Source organism: Hypomesus nipponensis, chromosome 14, assembly GCF_054491055.1.
Source record: "Hypomesus nipponensis isolate SF chromosome 14, ASM5449105v1, whole genome shotgun sequence".
Taxonomy (NCBI): Eukaryota; Metazoa; Chordata; class Actinopteri; order Osmeriformes; family Osmeridae; genus Hypomesus; species Hypomesus nipponensis.
In genome coordinates, this window is record NC_140374.1 from 16,647,824 (window position 1) to 16,666,244 (window position 18,421).

General features: G+C 47.1%; 1 protein-coding gene across 2 annotated transcripts in view; it reads right to left on the reverse strand.

Annotated features, from left to right (window-relative positions):
- cdh13 (cadherin 13, H-cadherin (heart)) overlaps positions 1–18,421 on the reverse strand; it is a 189,141-nt gene that overhangs the window by 40,618 nt on the left and 130,102 nt on the right. For both annotated transcript variants that reach the window (XM_084673081.1, XM_084673082.1), the window contains exon 8: positions 67–207. In XM_084673081.1, coding sequence (XP_084529207.1) covers positions 67–207 — 141 coding nt within the window. The remainder of the gene's footprint in view (positions 1–66; positions 208–18,421) is intronic.

Here is an 18,421-nt window from a genome sequence, read left to right on the forward strand (position 1 = left end):
AGGGAGGGAGGGAGGGAGGGAGGGAGGGAGGGAGGGAGGGAGGGAGGGAGGGAAAAGGGCTCTCACCAGAGAGTGTGTGAACTCAGGGGCGTGGTCATTCTTGTCTGTGATGGTGATGGTGGCGGTGGCGGTTCCTGTCAGTCCGACCTCACTTCCTGCCATGTCCTTGGCCACAATCTCCAGCTCGTATTGTGTCGTTGGAAGGGTCTGGAGAAACCATAGAGGAGGACAGTCAGTGACCCATCTTACAGTGTAACACAGAAGAAGGCGCACACACAATCACACACACACAAGTGCATATCAGTTTCAGAAGGAATATGCAAAAGTAATCAAGATTAGACAAAGGGTCCGTAAACAGACATCAGAGGAAGGCAATTCCCCAAATAACAATGTAAAAAATTCATTACTGACAGATGAACGCCAACTGAGGCTGTGTTGATTGCTTTCCCAGTCAGTGTGTGGGCTGCCATGCTTAAATATCATGACAGAGCCAGGAAGCACGTGCTCCAGCTCAACACAGACTCACCCACACGAACAGATAGAGAGCTACTCAAATACCAAGTACCTTTTGTAATCTCATCCATACATATTCAGAGTACTGTAGAGTGCTAGTCTTCGACAAACACCCTTTTTTTCCTCTGGTAGAAGGTACACCCACTTCCAGATCAAGTGAATACTGTGGAGTAGGCATGAACACACAAACATGTGTACAGTTTATAATTGTCGGCTACTGTCGGTTTACATACAACTGATGTATGGACCGTGTGGTGTCAGAGAACAGAGTCAGCTCTCCTCGAGGTGTCCAATGACCTTCTGCTGGTGGGGGACTCTGGGAACCTTGCCATCTTAATTCTCTTGGACCTTAGTGCTGGGTCTGACACAATCAACCATGACATCTTCCGGAAGAGTCTCAAAGGAAAGGTAGACATTCTGGGCATTTCCCCAAAAGGTACTACTTAAAACTTGTCCTCTTCACCCATCACCTGTGTTGTACCATACGGTTCCATCCTGGGCCTCATTTCAGTCTCATCATAATTTACGAGCTGCCTCTGGGCTTTATTTTTCGGAAATGTAGTAATATTTCTTACCACTGTGAAGCGGACGTTAGACAGTTGTACCTTCCCCTGAGGCAAGCTGATGATAAATCCATAAAACCCCTCTTAGTTTGCCTTAAGGACCTTGAACATTGCATGTCAAAAACTATCTCCAGCTGAATGAAAGTGTGAAATTATATTGTTTGGCCCATCTGATTCTATCAATAGTATAGTGGAAAATCTGAGGCCACTTTCCAAAAACAAAAAACAAAGATCTTGGTGTCATCTTTTTGTTTATTTCCTAAAACATTATAGGCAAAAACATTATGTTGTTGGCTTCTTCCAGCTCAAAGCCAATGCAAAGTTAAAACTTCTTCTCTCTCTCAAATATTCTTCATGGTTTTATCTTCTTCCCATCTTGACGATCGCAACTCCCTGTACTTCCTCCCTTTAAAAGTTGGATTATTTGTTTTGAAAGTAATGCATGGATTTGGGGCCAGTTAAACTGAGCCTTTACAACACACCAAGGTCTCTTCGATGCTTTTACACACCATGTTTTAGACTAGGTATAATGGGGATTGGATAGTTTCTGTTGCTGCTCCAAGGCTATGGAATGGCCTTCCTCTACACCCCCAGCCTCTATCCATTTAAATCCTGCCTCATTTTTTTCCCCAGGCTTTCCTGTCTCCATAAAGTATTGGCATGGTTTTCCTGTCAGGTTGTGTGCTACTGTATGTCATGTGTATTGGATTTGTGTGTGTAGTTTGTTACGTGTGTCATATTATATGTACTTATTGTTCTGCTTTGTTTTGACTTTACAGCACTCTGGTTGAAACATGTGGAATGTAAACACATATGATTGATGGATTGTGATACTGTAGACCTACTGTACAGAAACCAATGTAAAAACCCAGACAGACAGACCTGCACTCATGCTAAATGTTCTTCACCTTCATCCATTTGTTTGTTTTTTTACTCTGGGGGATGTGCTGTGAGAAGGGAGGGTGAGGGAGGGGAAGTAAAGTAGGAAGGAAGGAGGGATTGAAGTTTTCTTCGCAAGATCTTAGAAGATCAAGGTTTTGATGGTTGGAGACGGATGTACAGTAATTCCTGGTGCAGTTTTGCAAACGTATGCATTGATTGATGAATGCCCTCCATGACTTCATCACATTTTTCACGTCTGCCTGTCTTTCCTTCTAAGCATAGACACAAAGAGAATCAATAGGGCAACTACTGTACACACAACCCCTGACCAGTGCATTCATGATCGTCACCAGAGCAGGACGATCTGGGTGCAGAGGCGGCGCTACCATTAGGCAAAGTAAGCAGCCGCCTAGGGCTTAAGAATGCCCGGGGCCCCGGTAAGAAAAATGTTTTACATTAAATTACATTATTCATGTATGAGACAAACCAAAACCCCCCTATCTTGCACAAATAGTTTGTCCCATATTGTTTCTCAGCCCAGCAGTGCGAAATACGTTCGGTAGCTTAATCAGTTAGCCGATAGTAAGAGAGACAGATTAAACTTTAATGTGAAATTATGAAACGATTATATGTTAGCGGTGCAGCAAAAAGACAGAGGAAAGGAGGAGTAAAACAAAACTTTTATTGCCACCCTCCCAAAGGTGACCACTTTTTTTTCTTCTGCCAACAATGTTAGCAATGGCAGTAGTAACGTTAGTTAACGGCTGCGGCTAGTACTACTAATGTAAATATCTTAGCGGCTGCAGCTATTCCTGAAGACGATTTGACACTGACAGGCTCAGAAGGTAAAGAAATACATTATGTAGCGGCCTCAACCAGTCTCTGCCTAGGGCCTCCAAATCACTACCGCCTCTGTCTGGGTGTAATCCTGTCCAGGTGCTGCCAACATGGAGGTGCGGGGACATCAGCTGGGCGATGTTGTTGATGACTACAGCCATTGTCCTTGATGGGCAACCTGCCTGAGAGCTGTTTGAAACCACATATTAACTCAAACTCATCCATCTGTTTCACTGCTTCCTCATCCTGCAGGCCAGCTTCCACAGGTCCACCATTGCTGATAATACCTTTCGCCATCTCGCCAACAGCATTCAGACACACCCTCACACTCACGTCAACAACACAAAACACAACAACAACAAAAAACATACCCATACACACATACAGACACGCACGTGCACACACAGACACAAACAGGTGTGTGCGCTCACAGACACACACCTGCAGCCCAAACAGCTTCAGCAATCCTGAAACACTAGAGCTCGCTGCCACAGACCGGAGATCTCTGAGCAGTGCTCAGACTTTAGAAAACTATCATCGTGCCACCCTGCTAAGAGTCAACAGCCAAGAGGAGAGTTGGAATGATTGGCGCACAACTACACAACTGTGACGCATTCCCATTAGCACTTTGGCAATATGTGAGAGCCTAGCAGACTGTTGCTAATTACAGTATCAATTCAGCTGTGCTGGAAGGATACAGGCATTAAATAAAACGACCCGCCTTTTAATGACAGGATCATTTCGACTGGTGAATATTGTATTGTGACAGTGAGTCCTGTTTCCTGTTGTTGACGCAAGCATACACCGCTGAATTCATTCTTTCGCTCTCCGTCACCAATATTACCTCCATCACTCCAGCCTTTCAGAAGGACCTAGCCTCCTCTGTTGTGGCTCTCAAATGTTCCTAGTCTTCACTGTACCCATTCACTCACTACACACTCGTTCCACACAAATAGACACACGTACACACACACACACACGCACACACACACTGCATCCTTCATTCATGAACGGAAATAATGGTCTCGTGTGAGCTGTCATTCCCTTGACACTCTTCTTCACACATCCTTCCTCCCAGCATGCACCTGAACAGGATGTAGTTCTTCTGGGGATGAATGCAGGAGGCAAAGAGATGGTGTGTGTGTGAGCACCCATGAGTTTGTCGTCGACAGTGTGTGATAAGGACGCCCTGCCAGTCTTCTCGGGAGTTATTACATGGCTGTGGACAGATGGAGCTTCACACACCCTTGAGTCTATAAAAACACCCCACCCATCTGTTGAGCATCCACACTGGGCTAGACTCAGGGACACATTGTCCCTATAGTGTCTAAACACAAACATACACACGCACCCCACATGCACACACACATACACACACACACGCATACAGCGCCACACACAAAGTAGCTGGCAATGTCTTAATGACTCGAGTCCCCGGAGTGACCTGTCCATCTCTCAGAGTCTGGCAACTTCACACAGAGTCCTGACAGCTTCTGTCACTTGCCTCCTGGGTGTTCTGGTGGGAGATGGTCTGTGTAGGCTGCTCAGAGCGAGTCATCAGAGCTGGGGCAGCTCGTACAATATCCAGGTGAAGAATAGGCTGCACTGATGCATAAATCATCCCTTTAAAGAATATATTAAGAGACTCCTGAGTGATTCTAATGAGTGATTGTATGACTGAGAGCGGGCCCCGAACTGGAGCAGGGAGATTGTGAAAATGGAGCCTCCCAAATGAGATATCTCTGAGATACAGCCGAAGGAGACACCAGATCTGAGAATGACATTTCACACTGTCTAGAAGCGATTCATCAGGGAGGAGAGGACAGGAAAAGAGAGTGGAGAGAGGAGAGGGGTGGGGAGGGTTGAGAGGGGAGCAGTAAAGATCCTGGAACCACAGTCCGGGACTGCCACATTTTTTTTCCCTCAAAAGGTGTAATGTGATTATTAAATTGGCCGACATTGTGGCCCCATAAAGCAGGTGCTCGCTCCACAAAGCCACCGAGAATTCTTCAGTCCTCCTTTTGCAGCCCGGCGTCACATTGACACACAAAGCAGGCTCAGAGAAGTGCTGCAGGAGACGGAAGCCATAACATCCCGTCAAACAAAGCAGCATTATTCCTCTCACCTATGTGCCTCCCTCCCTCGCACGCCACTCTCCCCTTCTTTTTTGTTGGCTGCTCTTGCTTCCTTTCTTTTCCTCCCATGGTACCCTTTACCACTTGTTAAAATTCCAGCTTTTCACAGCGCAGTACTTTTGCAACCAGAAGTGAGTCTGACTGTGTGAAAATATGATCAAAGCCTCAGATTGCTAATTTCTCTCTCTCTCTCTCTCTCTCTCTCTCTCTCTCTCTCTCTCTCTCTCTCTCTCTCTCTCTCTCTCTCTCTCTCGCTCCCGCTCTTTCACACTTTTTCTCTCTCGCTCTTTCACTTTTCTCTCTTGCTGTGTGTAAATCATAGTGGTTAAACCTGTGTACTTCTTTGGTCTTCTCCTCCACTCTTATGTAGAGCTGTTGTTTCAGGCTCGTTCTGTACTGTGTCTTCTCTCTACAGCTTTGTCTCATCTCAGCCCACTCATCCGCTCATCCATTCTGCCCCCCCCCCCCTCCCACCCCTCCCTCCCTCCCCCCTCTCCCCTTACAGACCGCAGGAACATGGGAATAAAGAAGGGGACAGAGTTGATGGGTTTTCTCATCTCTGTCACATGCTGTATATATATACATACCGAATACATATGCATCAATGTATTTATGTATGTATTTATGTACATACACACACTATTTATATTTACTGTATAGATAATATTAGGTTTGTTTTCCCTTTATGCAGTCACATAAAATTAAAAATTGACCTGAACAAACTTTTGCTTGAAGTGGGTCGTTACTCTTGACTTGAGCACACTTTTCCAATGGCAACCCATTCACCTGGTAGTATCCCAGGCAACGGCCTGTGGGTTATTTACTCCACATCCCTTCAATCTCATAGATAAGAGAGGGCCCTTCCCTTGCCCCTGTGCCAACACCCAGCAGGGCTGTTAGACATGGGCATTCGTTCATGGCACACTGCCTTTATTGTGTGCGTGCGAGTGTGTGCAAGTGTGTGCTTGCATGTGCGAGTGTGTGTAAGTGTGTTTTTGCATGGTATGGTTCAAAACCAGCCTCAGCCCCACCCAGCAGGGTGCCATCTGTCAGCATATCAGAGCATGGAATCCAGCCTGTCCCCCATGCTGGGCATCCTCTCCTGGGCCGAGAGAGTGTTTGTTTCCTGTCAGAGACGCTTGATTTAATGTTGTGTGCACCACAGGTGGGTGGGGTTAACTAGCACTTTAGGGATTAAACTACAGCATCCAGCTCCAGCATCTGGCAAAGCCACAGCCGTTACATATAGAGGGACTGCAGAAGGTCAGGCAGGCAAGCGCTGGGTGTTTTCTGAACACGTTCTGAGGGGACATTTTTGAGGTCATTCCACTCTCGCTGCCGATCTGCCTCTCTCTCACTTGTCTTTTTCTCGCCTCTCTCCTCATTACAACCCTCTCTATCCCTCTCTCCTTCACGTTTCCCCAGGCCTACACTCCAGATGTAACTTGGCTGACTGTCAAGAGTTCTGAGAAACGCTCAACCCACGATGCACCTCTTCAGGCACCTGATTAATTGCCATGCCAAATCTTAATTACAGCACGACCACAATCACATGGCTTTTATCTGGGCCACTTGAACCTGCTGTTGACCCACTTCTCTCAAGCACTCCTCTCACCCTCTCCTTTTATCCAGTGCCGAGGAGATTCAAGATTCTGGAGTTCAAATTGTACTGTCGGGTGCTACTGGTGTTGGCTTCTGATGCAAAAAAATTTTTCTTTGAATTCTCTGTACTCCTCAGTATAAGAACAAGGAATGCTTTAAACAAACATTGTAGCGAGTCACACAAGACAATGAAGATGAAATAACCGCAGGCCACAAAAGAGCAACAGTTGATAATCTAATGTGTTTCTAAACCTTTGTGCATTTTTTCATTCCCCGAACCTTTTTTTTAGGCTCCAGTTTTTTTTTTTACTCATAATCCGAGTGTTGTCATTACGTTCAACAATTAGCTCTGCACTCCAGTCTGTTTATTTTTCTTTCCCTCTACCTTTCCATCTCCTTCTCTCTCTCTCTCTCTCTCTCTCTTTCTTTCTCTCTCTCTCTCTCTCTCTCTCTCTCTCTCTCTCTCTCTCTCTCTCTCTCTCTCGGTCTCTCTCTGTCATCTGAGCAGACATGCAATGCACTCTGAGGATCTGTGACAACGTAAGCAGTTCCTGCTGCTGATAACCCGCAGCATGTTAGCCCTCCAGTGAGGACTTGAGAGAAGCAGATGAAAGCCTCTTTAACTCATTCATTATTAACCCAGAGTTTGAAACCTAAGCATAATTTGAAAAGCAAAAGAAGCGACATAGTGAACAAAACCAAAATAATAATACAAAAATGTATTGTAGAAAAGAAATCATTTATTTGAAACTAAAGCCAAACAAAATTAAACTGCAAATGAGAACAGAAAACAAACTAGAAAGAAAGTAGTGGCCCTCATGTGTACCACTCTTGGGGGGGGGGGGGGGGTTTGTTTATCATGTCAGATCAAGCCCGGCCTGACCATGTTGTATCTCAATCTGTACGATGCGTTCTAACTGCATGTGGCCTCTGTTGGGAACACACTTCCCAACTCACTGAGGTGCACCCCAGAAACTTAGTGTAGGAGCTAGGGAGTCTCTCTGATTGCGTGCAGGCATAATAAAGACATATGCTGCGATTGTAACATTCATTTGATCTCCTGGTTCCACCTTTGTGTAATTTCAATAGGTGGAGGATAACAACAACGACAATGCTATGTCGGCAATTACAGCTTGATAACAACGTAATATACATCTAGTCTCTGTGTGGAGTCAGGTTTCCTGCAGAGTATTTGACTCCCCTGTGTTGCCACAGGACGTTCCCATTCCCTTTCCTCATGCCACAGCTGTCGTCCCTCGCCCGCGCCACACCGAGAGCGTGTTGATCTCTGCCGAGGTAAATGACCCAGCAAAGAGCCGAGCCAGAAGATCCAGAAGGATGAACCAGGAATGATAAAAGGGCCTGGGTGACTGGGGAGCTGATCCGGTCCGTATGTTACCACAGGGCTGGCCATGACAGTCGCCAGGCAGAGGGGAGTACCCGCATCAGAGAGGCTCTGCCTGCGACGTGGAAAACAAGCTAAACTAATTTACACCTCAGAATCCCTAATTTAGTGGTAAACAGAGGACCCAGGTCCCACCTGCTATACACCCCCTGGTTTCAACCTGCCCCGCCACAGCTGGTCTGCTTGCTACCCTGCCTAGCTGGCACGGAGAGGGCTTGTTCTTTGAGAGCTATGCTTTATTCCACAAGCCAGCATCTGGAATCTTCTACAGTTTGGTTTCCCTGGGGCGAGCCTGTCTGCATCACATCACATGAGCTGCAAACTGTCTCTGAGTAGGAGGCTTCCCCTGGAGAGAATGTTGCTCTGGATCATCGTGGCAAACAATGGCGTTGTGACTGCCCCATGTCAGGGCTTTATGAGCAAGCTTCACCGTTTAGGAAGCCACTACAAACTGTCTAGAGAATGTTGTTGCAAACAACGATGTAGAACCTTGAGGAAATCTGTAGAAGAGACACTTTAGTTATGGAAAAAAGCGATATGTTTAGAGATCCTTTTCTATTGCCTTTGTGAGTGTGTGTATGTGTGCTTGTGGGGGCATCTATGGATGGACTGGGTGTGACTATTGTAGCTATTTGTGTGTGTATCTTTGTGTGTACTGTCTGCATGTGTGCACATAGGTAGATGAGTGTTGTGTCATTTCCTTGTCAGCCTGACATTCTCTTTCGTTCTTCTGTTCTGTTCTGGTGTCCATCTTTCAGATGGTCTCCACCTGTGTCTCGGTGATATATCGTGTTTCTCTCTGAACTCTGGTTTCTGCCTCGATGCCATATCCTCATCGTAGAGCCTTCAGTCTTTTGTCCCCTCAAAGCTTTTCACTGGAGGCTTTGGTAATGAAAAAAGATTTGTAAAGATACTTCAACAACAACAAAAAAACCTACTACTTCAAAAGGCATTGCATACTTCTGATAGTAATAACACACACGTAACAAAGAAAGCATTGTCACTATCCAAAGAGCTGCCCCTAATGCTACCTTCGTGTCATTGTGACCCACCGTCGTGTAAATAAAGTAAAGCATTTACTTTTAACCTTCACGCTGGATGAAAAGAAAATGCTTCACTTTATTTTTGTATGAGGTAAAATTGCCCGACACGACGGTGGGTCACAATGACCCGAAGGTTCACAATGAACCGAAGGTTGCACAAGGTTTTAAAAAGGTGCAGCAATCAAAACTCTTTCTTTGACCCAGGAGGGCTAAACGTTTAACCACTTAATTTCCATTTTAATCATTTTAATCAACTGAGCTGAAACATGGATATTCAAGAGCCAGCAATCAGCAGTTGTGGAAATAGTTTTCGATGTGCACACACATCAAAAAACACCCTCACACAGACATGCAAAAAACACTGCACACACACACACACCAAATGCTCTCACAAACATGTTTGAATGGCTAATTCTGTGGGGACAGAAAATTCCATCCAAGATAGAATTTTGCAATCCCTAAACCTTAACCTTAACCTTTACCCCCAGACAAACCTAAACCCTAACCCCTAACCCTAAAACTAACCTTGTATCCTAAACCTAAAGTGACCCCAACTCCTAACCACAACCCTTAATGTTGTTCGAACCCTAACACTAACTCTAACCACCCTAAAACCCCCATATGAATAGCCCTTGAACTTGTGAGGACCAAGAAAACAAACACACACGCACACAAACATACACACATACTCAGTCACACACTACATCAAACCAAATGCTTTGATTGGGGAAATGACATTGTAGGCATTGACCGTATTTATCCAGATCTCAGCAGATCAATTAGCAGTCAGATGAGAAGCTGTAACGCTGCCTCCATCCACAGCTCTGTCATACTGTGGGGGAGGGGGGGGCTGGGGGGGGGGTAATTGGGGTCAAGGTTGGGTGTTTGGCTGAGAGAGGCGGAGCAAGGAGAGTGGCGAAAGATAATCTAATCAGGTGCATCATTAGACCCTGGCCTAATCGTTGTCAATTACCCACTCATTACACATATATTGGTGACTGAAATAGACCCCATTACACCATAGCCCCATGAAGAGGGGGAAAAAGGGGGAGACAGAGAGGAAGTTAGTGCACATATGCAAACCCATCCATGTGTGTGCCTGCCCATGTGGGTTCACATGCGTCAGTGTGTGTATGAGTGTATGTATATGTGTGTGTGTGTGTAAAGTGGTCCGGTTAGGAGCGATCGGCGTGCCACCATCAGAGCCTTTAAAGAGCCATCTGGGAGGGCGGAGGCATCGGCAGCGGCAGCCCTACTGTGGATCCCAGGTGTTCCTGGTTAACTCCTAATTAGATTAGAGAGCACATCAAACAGACCTGAGGGGGGGGGGTGCTCAGCGGGGAGGGGGGGGGGGGCGGGAGGCTGGGCGTAGGGGCCAATCACCCAAGGCCGCGGGCCAAAAAAAGGCCTCCTCTGCCATCAATTAGGCTGAATCAATCAGTCGACGGGAACAATTTGATTGGTTCCCCTGAAGCTGGAGGGCCTGTTAGGGTTTGTGACGCAACACCCGTATGTGTTGTGTAAAGGGATTGTGATGGTAAAGACAGTTGAGTCTATCCAGGATGGATTAAAGTCTCCTCCTGACATTACCTACAGGGGACAGCCATCCCTCGTCCCAGTTCACACACACACACACACGTGCTCGCACACACACACGTGCTCGCACACACACAAGCACACACTAGTCAGGTGTCCTGCCTTGGGTTACGTCTCTTTCCTCTGGTCTGAGCCTGGGAAAACAAACAATGGGGATCTTGGCAGAGCTCCTTGTGAAGCCACACACGCAGTGTCTCTTCAGCAGCCCAGTGCAGGGCGGAGGGCCCTGACATCAATGACCGAACACATCAAACGCACCTCAGGCTACTGCCACTGATGTGGGATGTGGGATGGTAGAGCTCAGATTTGTTTGTCTGGACGGGTTTTTTCTTTGTCTCTTGAGATCATTCTCTCCACAGCTCACCAGCCAGCTCTTCCTCATCTTGCTACCTCTCTGTGTGTGTGTCTACATGTGTGTGTGTGTGTGTGTGTGTTGGCTTTGGAGAGTTTGGGTTTATGTGTACCTGAGTTGGAGCTTGCGTACATGTGTGTGCGTCTGTGTTTGTGTGTCAGCTGGAGCGGGTGTGTGCGCAGTGTGTGGACTGCGGGAGTTAGATGCGTGTGTGTGTGTGCGTGCGCAAGAGTGTTTTGTGTGCGTCCGTGTTTGTACGAACCCCTTCTCTCAAGGTCCACTCACCTGGCTGCTTCCCGCCGACAGGAGCCCAGACACGACCCCAGTCTCTCCCTCCACCCCTTCAAGGCCCAGCTTGGTGTGAGCGTGTGTGTGCTCACGTGTGTGTGTCCTTGTACTCCTTTCTGGAGGGGGGGGGGGGGAGTCATGGTCATCATTCTGCAGGAGAGCTCTGCCCTGCAGCTCCACATTAAGAATGGTGAACATAACTTGTTCCCTGGCGCAATAACCATGATCATTACCAGCACCATAAATGTGTTGAACAGGCCATTACGGCAGAGTTCATGACCGTATACCACAGGCAGATTCAATAATCAGAGATATCACCTTAATTTTAGTGCAACACGAGTGGTTGATGTAGCGCCCCCTATGGACGGAAGCACAGCAAAACAATTTCAGTGTAAACTATGACGATCCCTCAGAGAATACTAACTGCGATTCAAATAGTATAGCTGTTTTCAAACGTCTTCAGTCAAGTGAAGAGACAGCAGATTGCGCTGATCAAGAAATGATTGAAGCCTGTGTTCAGAAGTGCAATGCAGTGTGTCTCTAGTTCTGTGGCAACATACACCAACCCCCGACAAGAACCACCGATGCATTCAGGACAGACAGAGAACTCTGTCACAGGTACACAAATCAATCACACACACACTCACACACACACACGCACGCACACACACACACACACACACACACACACACACACACACACACACACACACACTCTGTTGGGTGTTTCTGTGGCCAGACAGGAGGAATGAACAGCCGGGACCTCACACTGAGAGCCACAGTCTGCCTGACGTCCCTCTGAGGCTTACTTCTCTCACACACACACACACACACACAACCCTGCACACACACGACTACAGATGCACGCACACAGCAGGTGTTTTTTCTTGAAAAGGAATGAAAAAACGAACAACAACCAAAACCCGCTCACGCAAACACACTGAAAAATACGCCTTCAACACAGACACACACAAACACATGAAAGGGCTGATAATTAGCATTGGGGTGGAGTGGGATGTGGGGGGAGAAAATAAAGGAGTTTAAAAAACTCTGATTGGCACTCTGATTTCAAACTGATGGGGTTGATCTTTCTTTCTTTTTCCTGTTTGTTTCCTTCTTTTCCCTCTACCTCTCTCTCCATCCTTCTTTCTCTCTTCATGTCATTCAGAGAACTGCATGTTCCTGTGTTTATCCGTCAGTGTCTCGCTGGGGAGCCAAGGTGTTAACAGCGAGTTGTCACGGTGACAGAGGGGCCAATGGCGATGGCATGGACATAATTGCAAGGAAATGTCACCATGGCTGATTAGCAGCCATTTGTACTTCTGCAAGGAAAAACCAAATAAAAAAGCCTCCTTGATGAGTACATATTTAATGATGCTCCACATGGTAATGCACCTCTCACACACACCACTCCACTCAATTTCCCCACATAAAACATGCAAATACCCAGCAGGCAAGTGGCGAAATACAGAAAGTTTGAGTTCTGAGGAAACAAGGAGACACGGGGAGGAGGATGGAGGGCGGAGATGGAGGGTCTGGAGTCTCCCTGTGTCCATCTTTGTGTGACTTTGTCCATCTCTGTGTCCCTGTGTCCCTGTGTCTGTGTCCCTGTGTCTGTGTGTGACTTTGTCCTTGTGTCTATGTGTCCCTGTGTCTGTGTGTGACTGTGTCATTGTGTCCTTGTGTCCTTGTGTCCCTGTGTCCCTGTGTCTATGTGTCCCTGTGTCTGTGTGTGACTGTGTCATTGTGTCCTTGTGTCCCTGTGTCTGTGTCCCTGTGTCTATGTGTCCCTGTGTCTGTGTGTGACTGTGTCTGTGTGTGACTGTGTCATTGTGTCCTTGTGTCCTTGTGTCCCTGTGTCTATGTGTCGCTGTGTCCCTGTGTCCCTGTGTCTGTGTGTGACTGTGTCATTGTGTCCTTGTGTCATTGTGTCCTTGTGTCCCTGTGTCTGTGTGTGACTGTGTCATTGTGTCCTTGTGTCCTTGTGTCCTTGTGTCCCTGTGTCTGTGTCCCTGTGTCTGTGTGTGACTTTGTCCCTGTGTCTATGTGTCCCTGTGTCTGTGTGTGACTGTGTCATTGTGTCCTTGTGTCATTGTGTCCTTGTGTCCCTGTGTCCCTGTGTCTGTGTGTGACTGTGTCCTTGTGTCCCGGTGTCGTGGGCATGGTAATGTAAGTCCTGCTCAGGCCCAGCTGGGGGTGACAGGGTGTGAGAGTAGGGACAGGACTCCCCGCAGTCTGCTTTAATGAAACAGGAAACAGTCATCAGTGTTGGGAACCAGACGAGTCAGAACTAGCCATGAATTCATTCCTTCTGAAAACTAACAAACAGTATGAGCTGCAGGCAGGCAGGCAGGAGATCTGTCTGTCCGTCTGTCTGTTGAACAGCTTGCAGGTCAGATTCCATGACAATGTTCGTCAAGAGTGTTTGTGCGTGATCTACTTGACCTGCCAAGTCAGATATCCCATCCACCTGTTAGCATAACTAATGTGTAATATTCCATACTGCCATGGGTCTACAGACATCTGCTTGAGCCTGGAGGGGGGTAAATAAATGCACACACATGCTCCCAAACACACACACACACACACACCGAATCCACGAGTTAGCGAACCCTGCCACGTCTCTCTGCTGAGAACAACACTCTGTCTACTGCCATGCCTCCATTCTCCTCCAGGATTGATTCTCTTGCTAGCCTGGCAATCTCACTCATCAATATTCACAAATCCCACCATCCCAAAATACCCTCCGACCCACCAACACCTTTATCACCTCAGGGTAGAGGCTCTTAAAGGGACAGCGTCCTCCCAAATCCAACTTCCTCACTTGTTACAAGGTCTGCACCCACATGGGTATCCTGAGAGAAGCTAAAGTAGATGTCAACGTTACCCAATCAAAGCTTACAGTATTTTTTTAGATGTTGATGGTTTTTTTCAAGCTTATCGGGCTTGACACAAGAGACTGTCCTCTGAAGTAAAAGGAAGCCAGACAACCATCGCCAGAAGAACAGAGTTTCCTCTGGAGATGAGAGGTTTTCTCGCATTCTCTAAACGGCAGTCATGAACATTTCATAATAGTCTGCCAATTAGAAGACATCTGAGGTATGAGCTAATTAGTGGCCCGTCCTTTCGGTTGGCTTCTCATCCTTACTCCACATCTTCAGCACACATGAAAGAACATGAGAGAACTGATGGAAGTAACTTCAAATAATTACCCATACCATGTTACTTTTTTTTCTTATCATTCTATCTCTCTTTTCACCCAGCTTTTTTTTTCGCTTACAGATCTAGCCTCTTTTCACATGGTCCTTGAGGGAGAAAGAGAGCAGAGACAGCCGTGTAATCATGTCTGCACGTGGCCCAGCTGGTAAAATGACGACGCCTTCAACCAAAGAATTCCCATGTTATTAACGCCGTTTGTCAAGACAAAATGTGGGTGGGTGTAATTAAGATCATTAGGAGTTTGACAAGGGCACAGTGTTCCACATTTCTCGTGGAAAGTCAAATCTGAGGTAGAACTGCTGAAGAGAAATATTAGTCACTAACTAGCGCATCAACCAATAATTATACTGTTCACACAGACATTTCAACAGTACAAATGTGATCCAACGCAGATCCATTATCTTGGTCTGAACTCAAGACATGCAGTGACTGTGGCAGAATCTGTGAGGCGTGCTGCAAGCTAGACAGGTCCATGTGGGTGGATGGACTAGGAGTTGGTAGGCAAGGAATGGTGGGCAATGACTTGTGGGTGAGAACTGGTGGGTGATCGAAGGTGGGTGATTGAAGGTGGGTGAGGGAAGGTGGGTGAGGGAAGGTGGGTGAGGGAAGGTGGGTGAGGGAAGGTGGGCGAGGGATGGTGGGCGAGGGATGATGGGTGAGGGATGGTGGGCGAGGGATGGTGGGCGAGGGATGGTGGGCGAGGGATGGTGGGTGAGGGATGGTGGGTGAGGCAGGGGAACAAGGGTCGGGGGGCCATGTATCATAGACCAGTGCTTTAGGAGAGAGGCTCAGAAGGAACCAGGGGAAGCCAGGGAATACTCTGATACAGCTTATACCAGAATAACCCTGCCTGAAACCACTTTAAAAAAGAGTGCTGACAAATTAATTAATAGGAGGTATTAGGGAAATCATACATCCAGATTTGACACGCTTCATCTTAAACAAACAATCCAAGCAGTAAGCCCATTACTGATACAGCAATTTTCTCTTTGGTTAATTGTATTAGCGGGTTGAGGAGAGGAGGCACAGCCCAGGGCGTCTCTCTGACTCTGTTTAACTCCAGGGGAAGGAGTCTGTGCCATAGTGAAGCTCCTTCTGACTGGGCCTGGTCAGAGCGAAAGCAAACACATGCAAGGAAAAAGTAGCTATCTAAAAGTCACATGTCAGTTCCACACAGAGATAAAGACTAGATGGTAGTCCAGATGACCTAAGACAGCGGGGGAAGACAGTACAGGTCACAGGGCACTGTTAACCATTTCAGTAAATATCTTATTCGTTACATCTTATATCTTAGAGTGTTACAGAAGATTAGGCGTGTGTATGTGGGTGCGGTGTGTATATGCCTGCGTGCAAGTTTGCGTGTGTGTGTGTGTGGCATCACCTGGTCAGAATCCATCTTGTTGACAGGCTAATCAGTTACCATGGTGACAGTGTAAAGAGTGTGTCTGCAGATGTAGGTGTTTATGGGTGAGAGAGTTCTCTCGTCTGAGCCAATCCTGCTCCGGCTTTGTCATAAGCCCCCTGTGGAGCTTTGCGTTTCCTGTGCTGGGGAGGTTTTGTGGATTGTCTATTCAGAAGAAGGGGGGAAAGACAGGGGGTGGGGAGGGGTGAAAGGAGAGGAGATGAGGAGTGGAGGGATGAAGACAGGAGCTTAGTAGCTTCTATCGTTTTTATAATCTTGAACTATATCCCACCCTCTTTGCCTCTCCATCGCCTGCGTCTCTCTCTCTTTTTCTCTCCCTCTCTCTTTCTCTCCCTTTCCTTGTCTTTCTCTGTCAGTCCTATTCAGACATTTGAGTCCACCAACTGATAGCACAGATAATAAACCGTCTCTCAGAATGTGGCGCATGGCAAGCTGAGGAGGTGTATGGGTGTGTATGTACGGTGTGTGTGTGTGTGTACTGTACGTGTGTATGAGTGAGATATGGAGAGAGTTACTGGGGACCTGAGTTGTGGTCCTTAGTGAGGCGTCAGTTATCTTATCTCAGCCACACAGGGCCTCCAGGTCTTATCGCACACATCCATCCTGGCCTCTCTGACACCTATCCTAACGTGCTCCACTGTGACTCCTCTCACTGTAGGTATCACCAAGGTCAGCTAATCAAGGGCAAACACGACTGTTTCTTGATTGTTTGAATCATGTGTGCTAGGGATGGGCAGTAACATGAACCTGCAAACCCTGAACCTTGAGCCCTCCAGCCCCGAGGGAGGAAACAAGACAATTTACCACACACTCTTTACCCAGACTTCCTTGCTTTGCCAAGTGTCAGCAGGAGTTATTGCCATAGAAACCTACCCTCAGCCAAGCTTCCCTACCTCCCTAGTCTGTCCCCTGGGGCCCCACCTCCCTCGTTCCATTCCCCCCTCTCTCTCTCTCTCTCTCTCTCTCTCTCTCTCTCTCTCCAGACTATTTTTGTTTCACCCTGTGTCGCCTCCTCCCCACCATGCTCTACCCATCTCTCACTGTCTGTCTCTGCCAAACCCTCCTCTCTAGAGTCCTCTTCCATTTCTCCTTTACCTTTTCTTCCTGTATGTCCCCACAACTTCCCAGCCTCTCACTGTCTTCCCCAGCCGCGACCCTGCCTCTTCCCAGCCTCTACCGAGGCTCCTCTCAGCCTCCCCCCCAGCCTCTTCTCCTGTCCTCCCCAGTCCCTCCCCCGGCTCCCTGGGGGCTGATGAATCACGGTGTGCATCTGCAGGAGGAGGAACGCTACAGTCTCCAGAGCCTCCAGAGTCCATGGTTTATGGAGAACGTTCCATCTCTTCTCCTTTCTTCTCTCCATAGACATCTACTTCTGCCTGGGCTTTCTTGGCCTTTCAACACTTGACATAATAAAGGGCAAGCCTGCGTGTAGTGTGAATATTTGAGATATGGTTTATAATGGCCTGTGATTCCCTTGGTGACTATAATGGAGTGTGTGCTTGTATATATACATATATATATATATATATATATATATATATATATATAATGTAAGTGTGCTTGTATGCAGCCTGGATCAGATGGTAACATCTTAGCTGGCTCAGAAAAACTATTCTTCCTCATACAGGAAGTACAGTCTCTTGGTAGAGGAGAGATGGCAACACCCAGTTCAAAAAAGACTCATTATTGGAAAAACTGCATTTATCTTTAAAAGAGATGCATTCATGTAGATGAGAAATATTGAAGATTGACGTTATTTGTGTCTTCATCAGAAAACTGAAGGCTTTCTTGGATGCCATCGTAGAAGAGATGAAGGAAGAGACACTGCAGACAGGAGATCTTCTACCCGGGGCCATCAGGTGGACCTGTCTGAGCCAATCCCATTAAGACATCTACATTCCTGTCTTACCTGTTTAATCTCTCTCCCTCCCTCCATATGTTTTCCTCTCTCTCCCCCTCTTCTTCCTGTCCCTCCCTTCCTCTCGCCATATGCCATATCGCTTCCCCTCCCTCTTCGCCTCTATCTACCTCCATCTGTCCCCATCTCCATGTCGGTTCCACCTCCAGTCTTTCTCTCAGTTCATAATTCTCTCCCTCCTTCCATCCCTCACTTTAAACATTACCCATCCTCACGTTCGTTTCTTATCCTTTTTCCTCGTACCTCCCACCATCCCCGACTACCTTTCCATCTCCCTTCTGCTCCATCCCCACCTTTCCATCCCTCCCACTACGTCCCCACCTCTCCATCCCTATCTCTCCATCCCACCCTCTACTGGCCTTTCAAACGCTCCTTAGGACGGATGAAGTGGATTTCGGAACTCCTGAATTTTGAAAAGGTCTCTAGTTCCTCTGTGTCCCTGAATGCCAATTTAGACACATCTCGATTGCTTTGTTCCTCCCCTAACATCTCCTGGTTACTTCATCTCTGGGTATTAAGACACACCATTAAGAGACAATCGATGTGCATTTCCTAATTTGTCTGCTGCAAGGCAGCGTTGTCAGAGGCTAAACCCATTCATAAGCAACATTAGAAGTGGCACAAGCGAGGATTCAGTGTCACAGA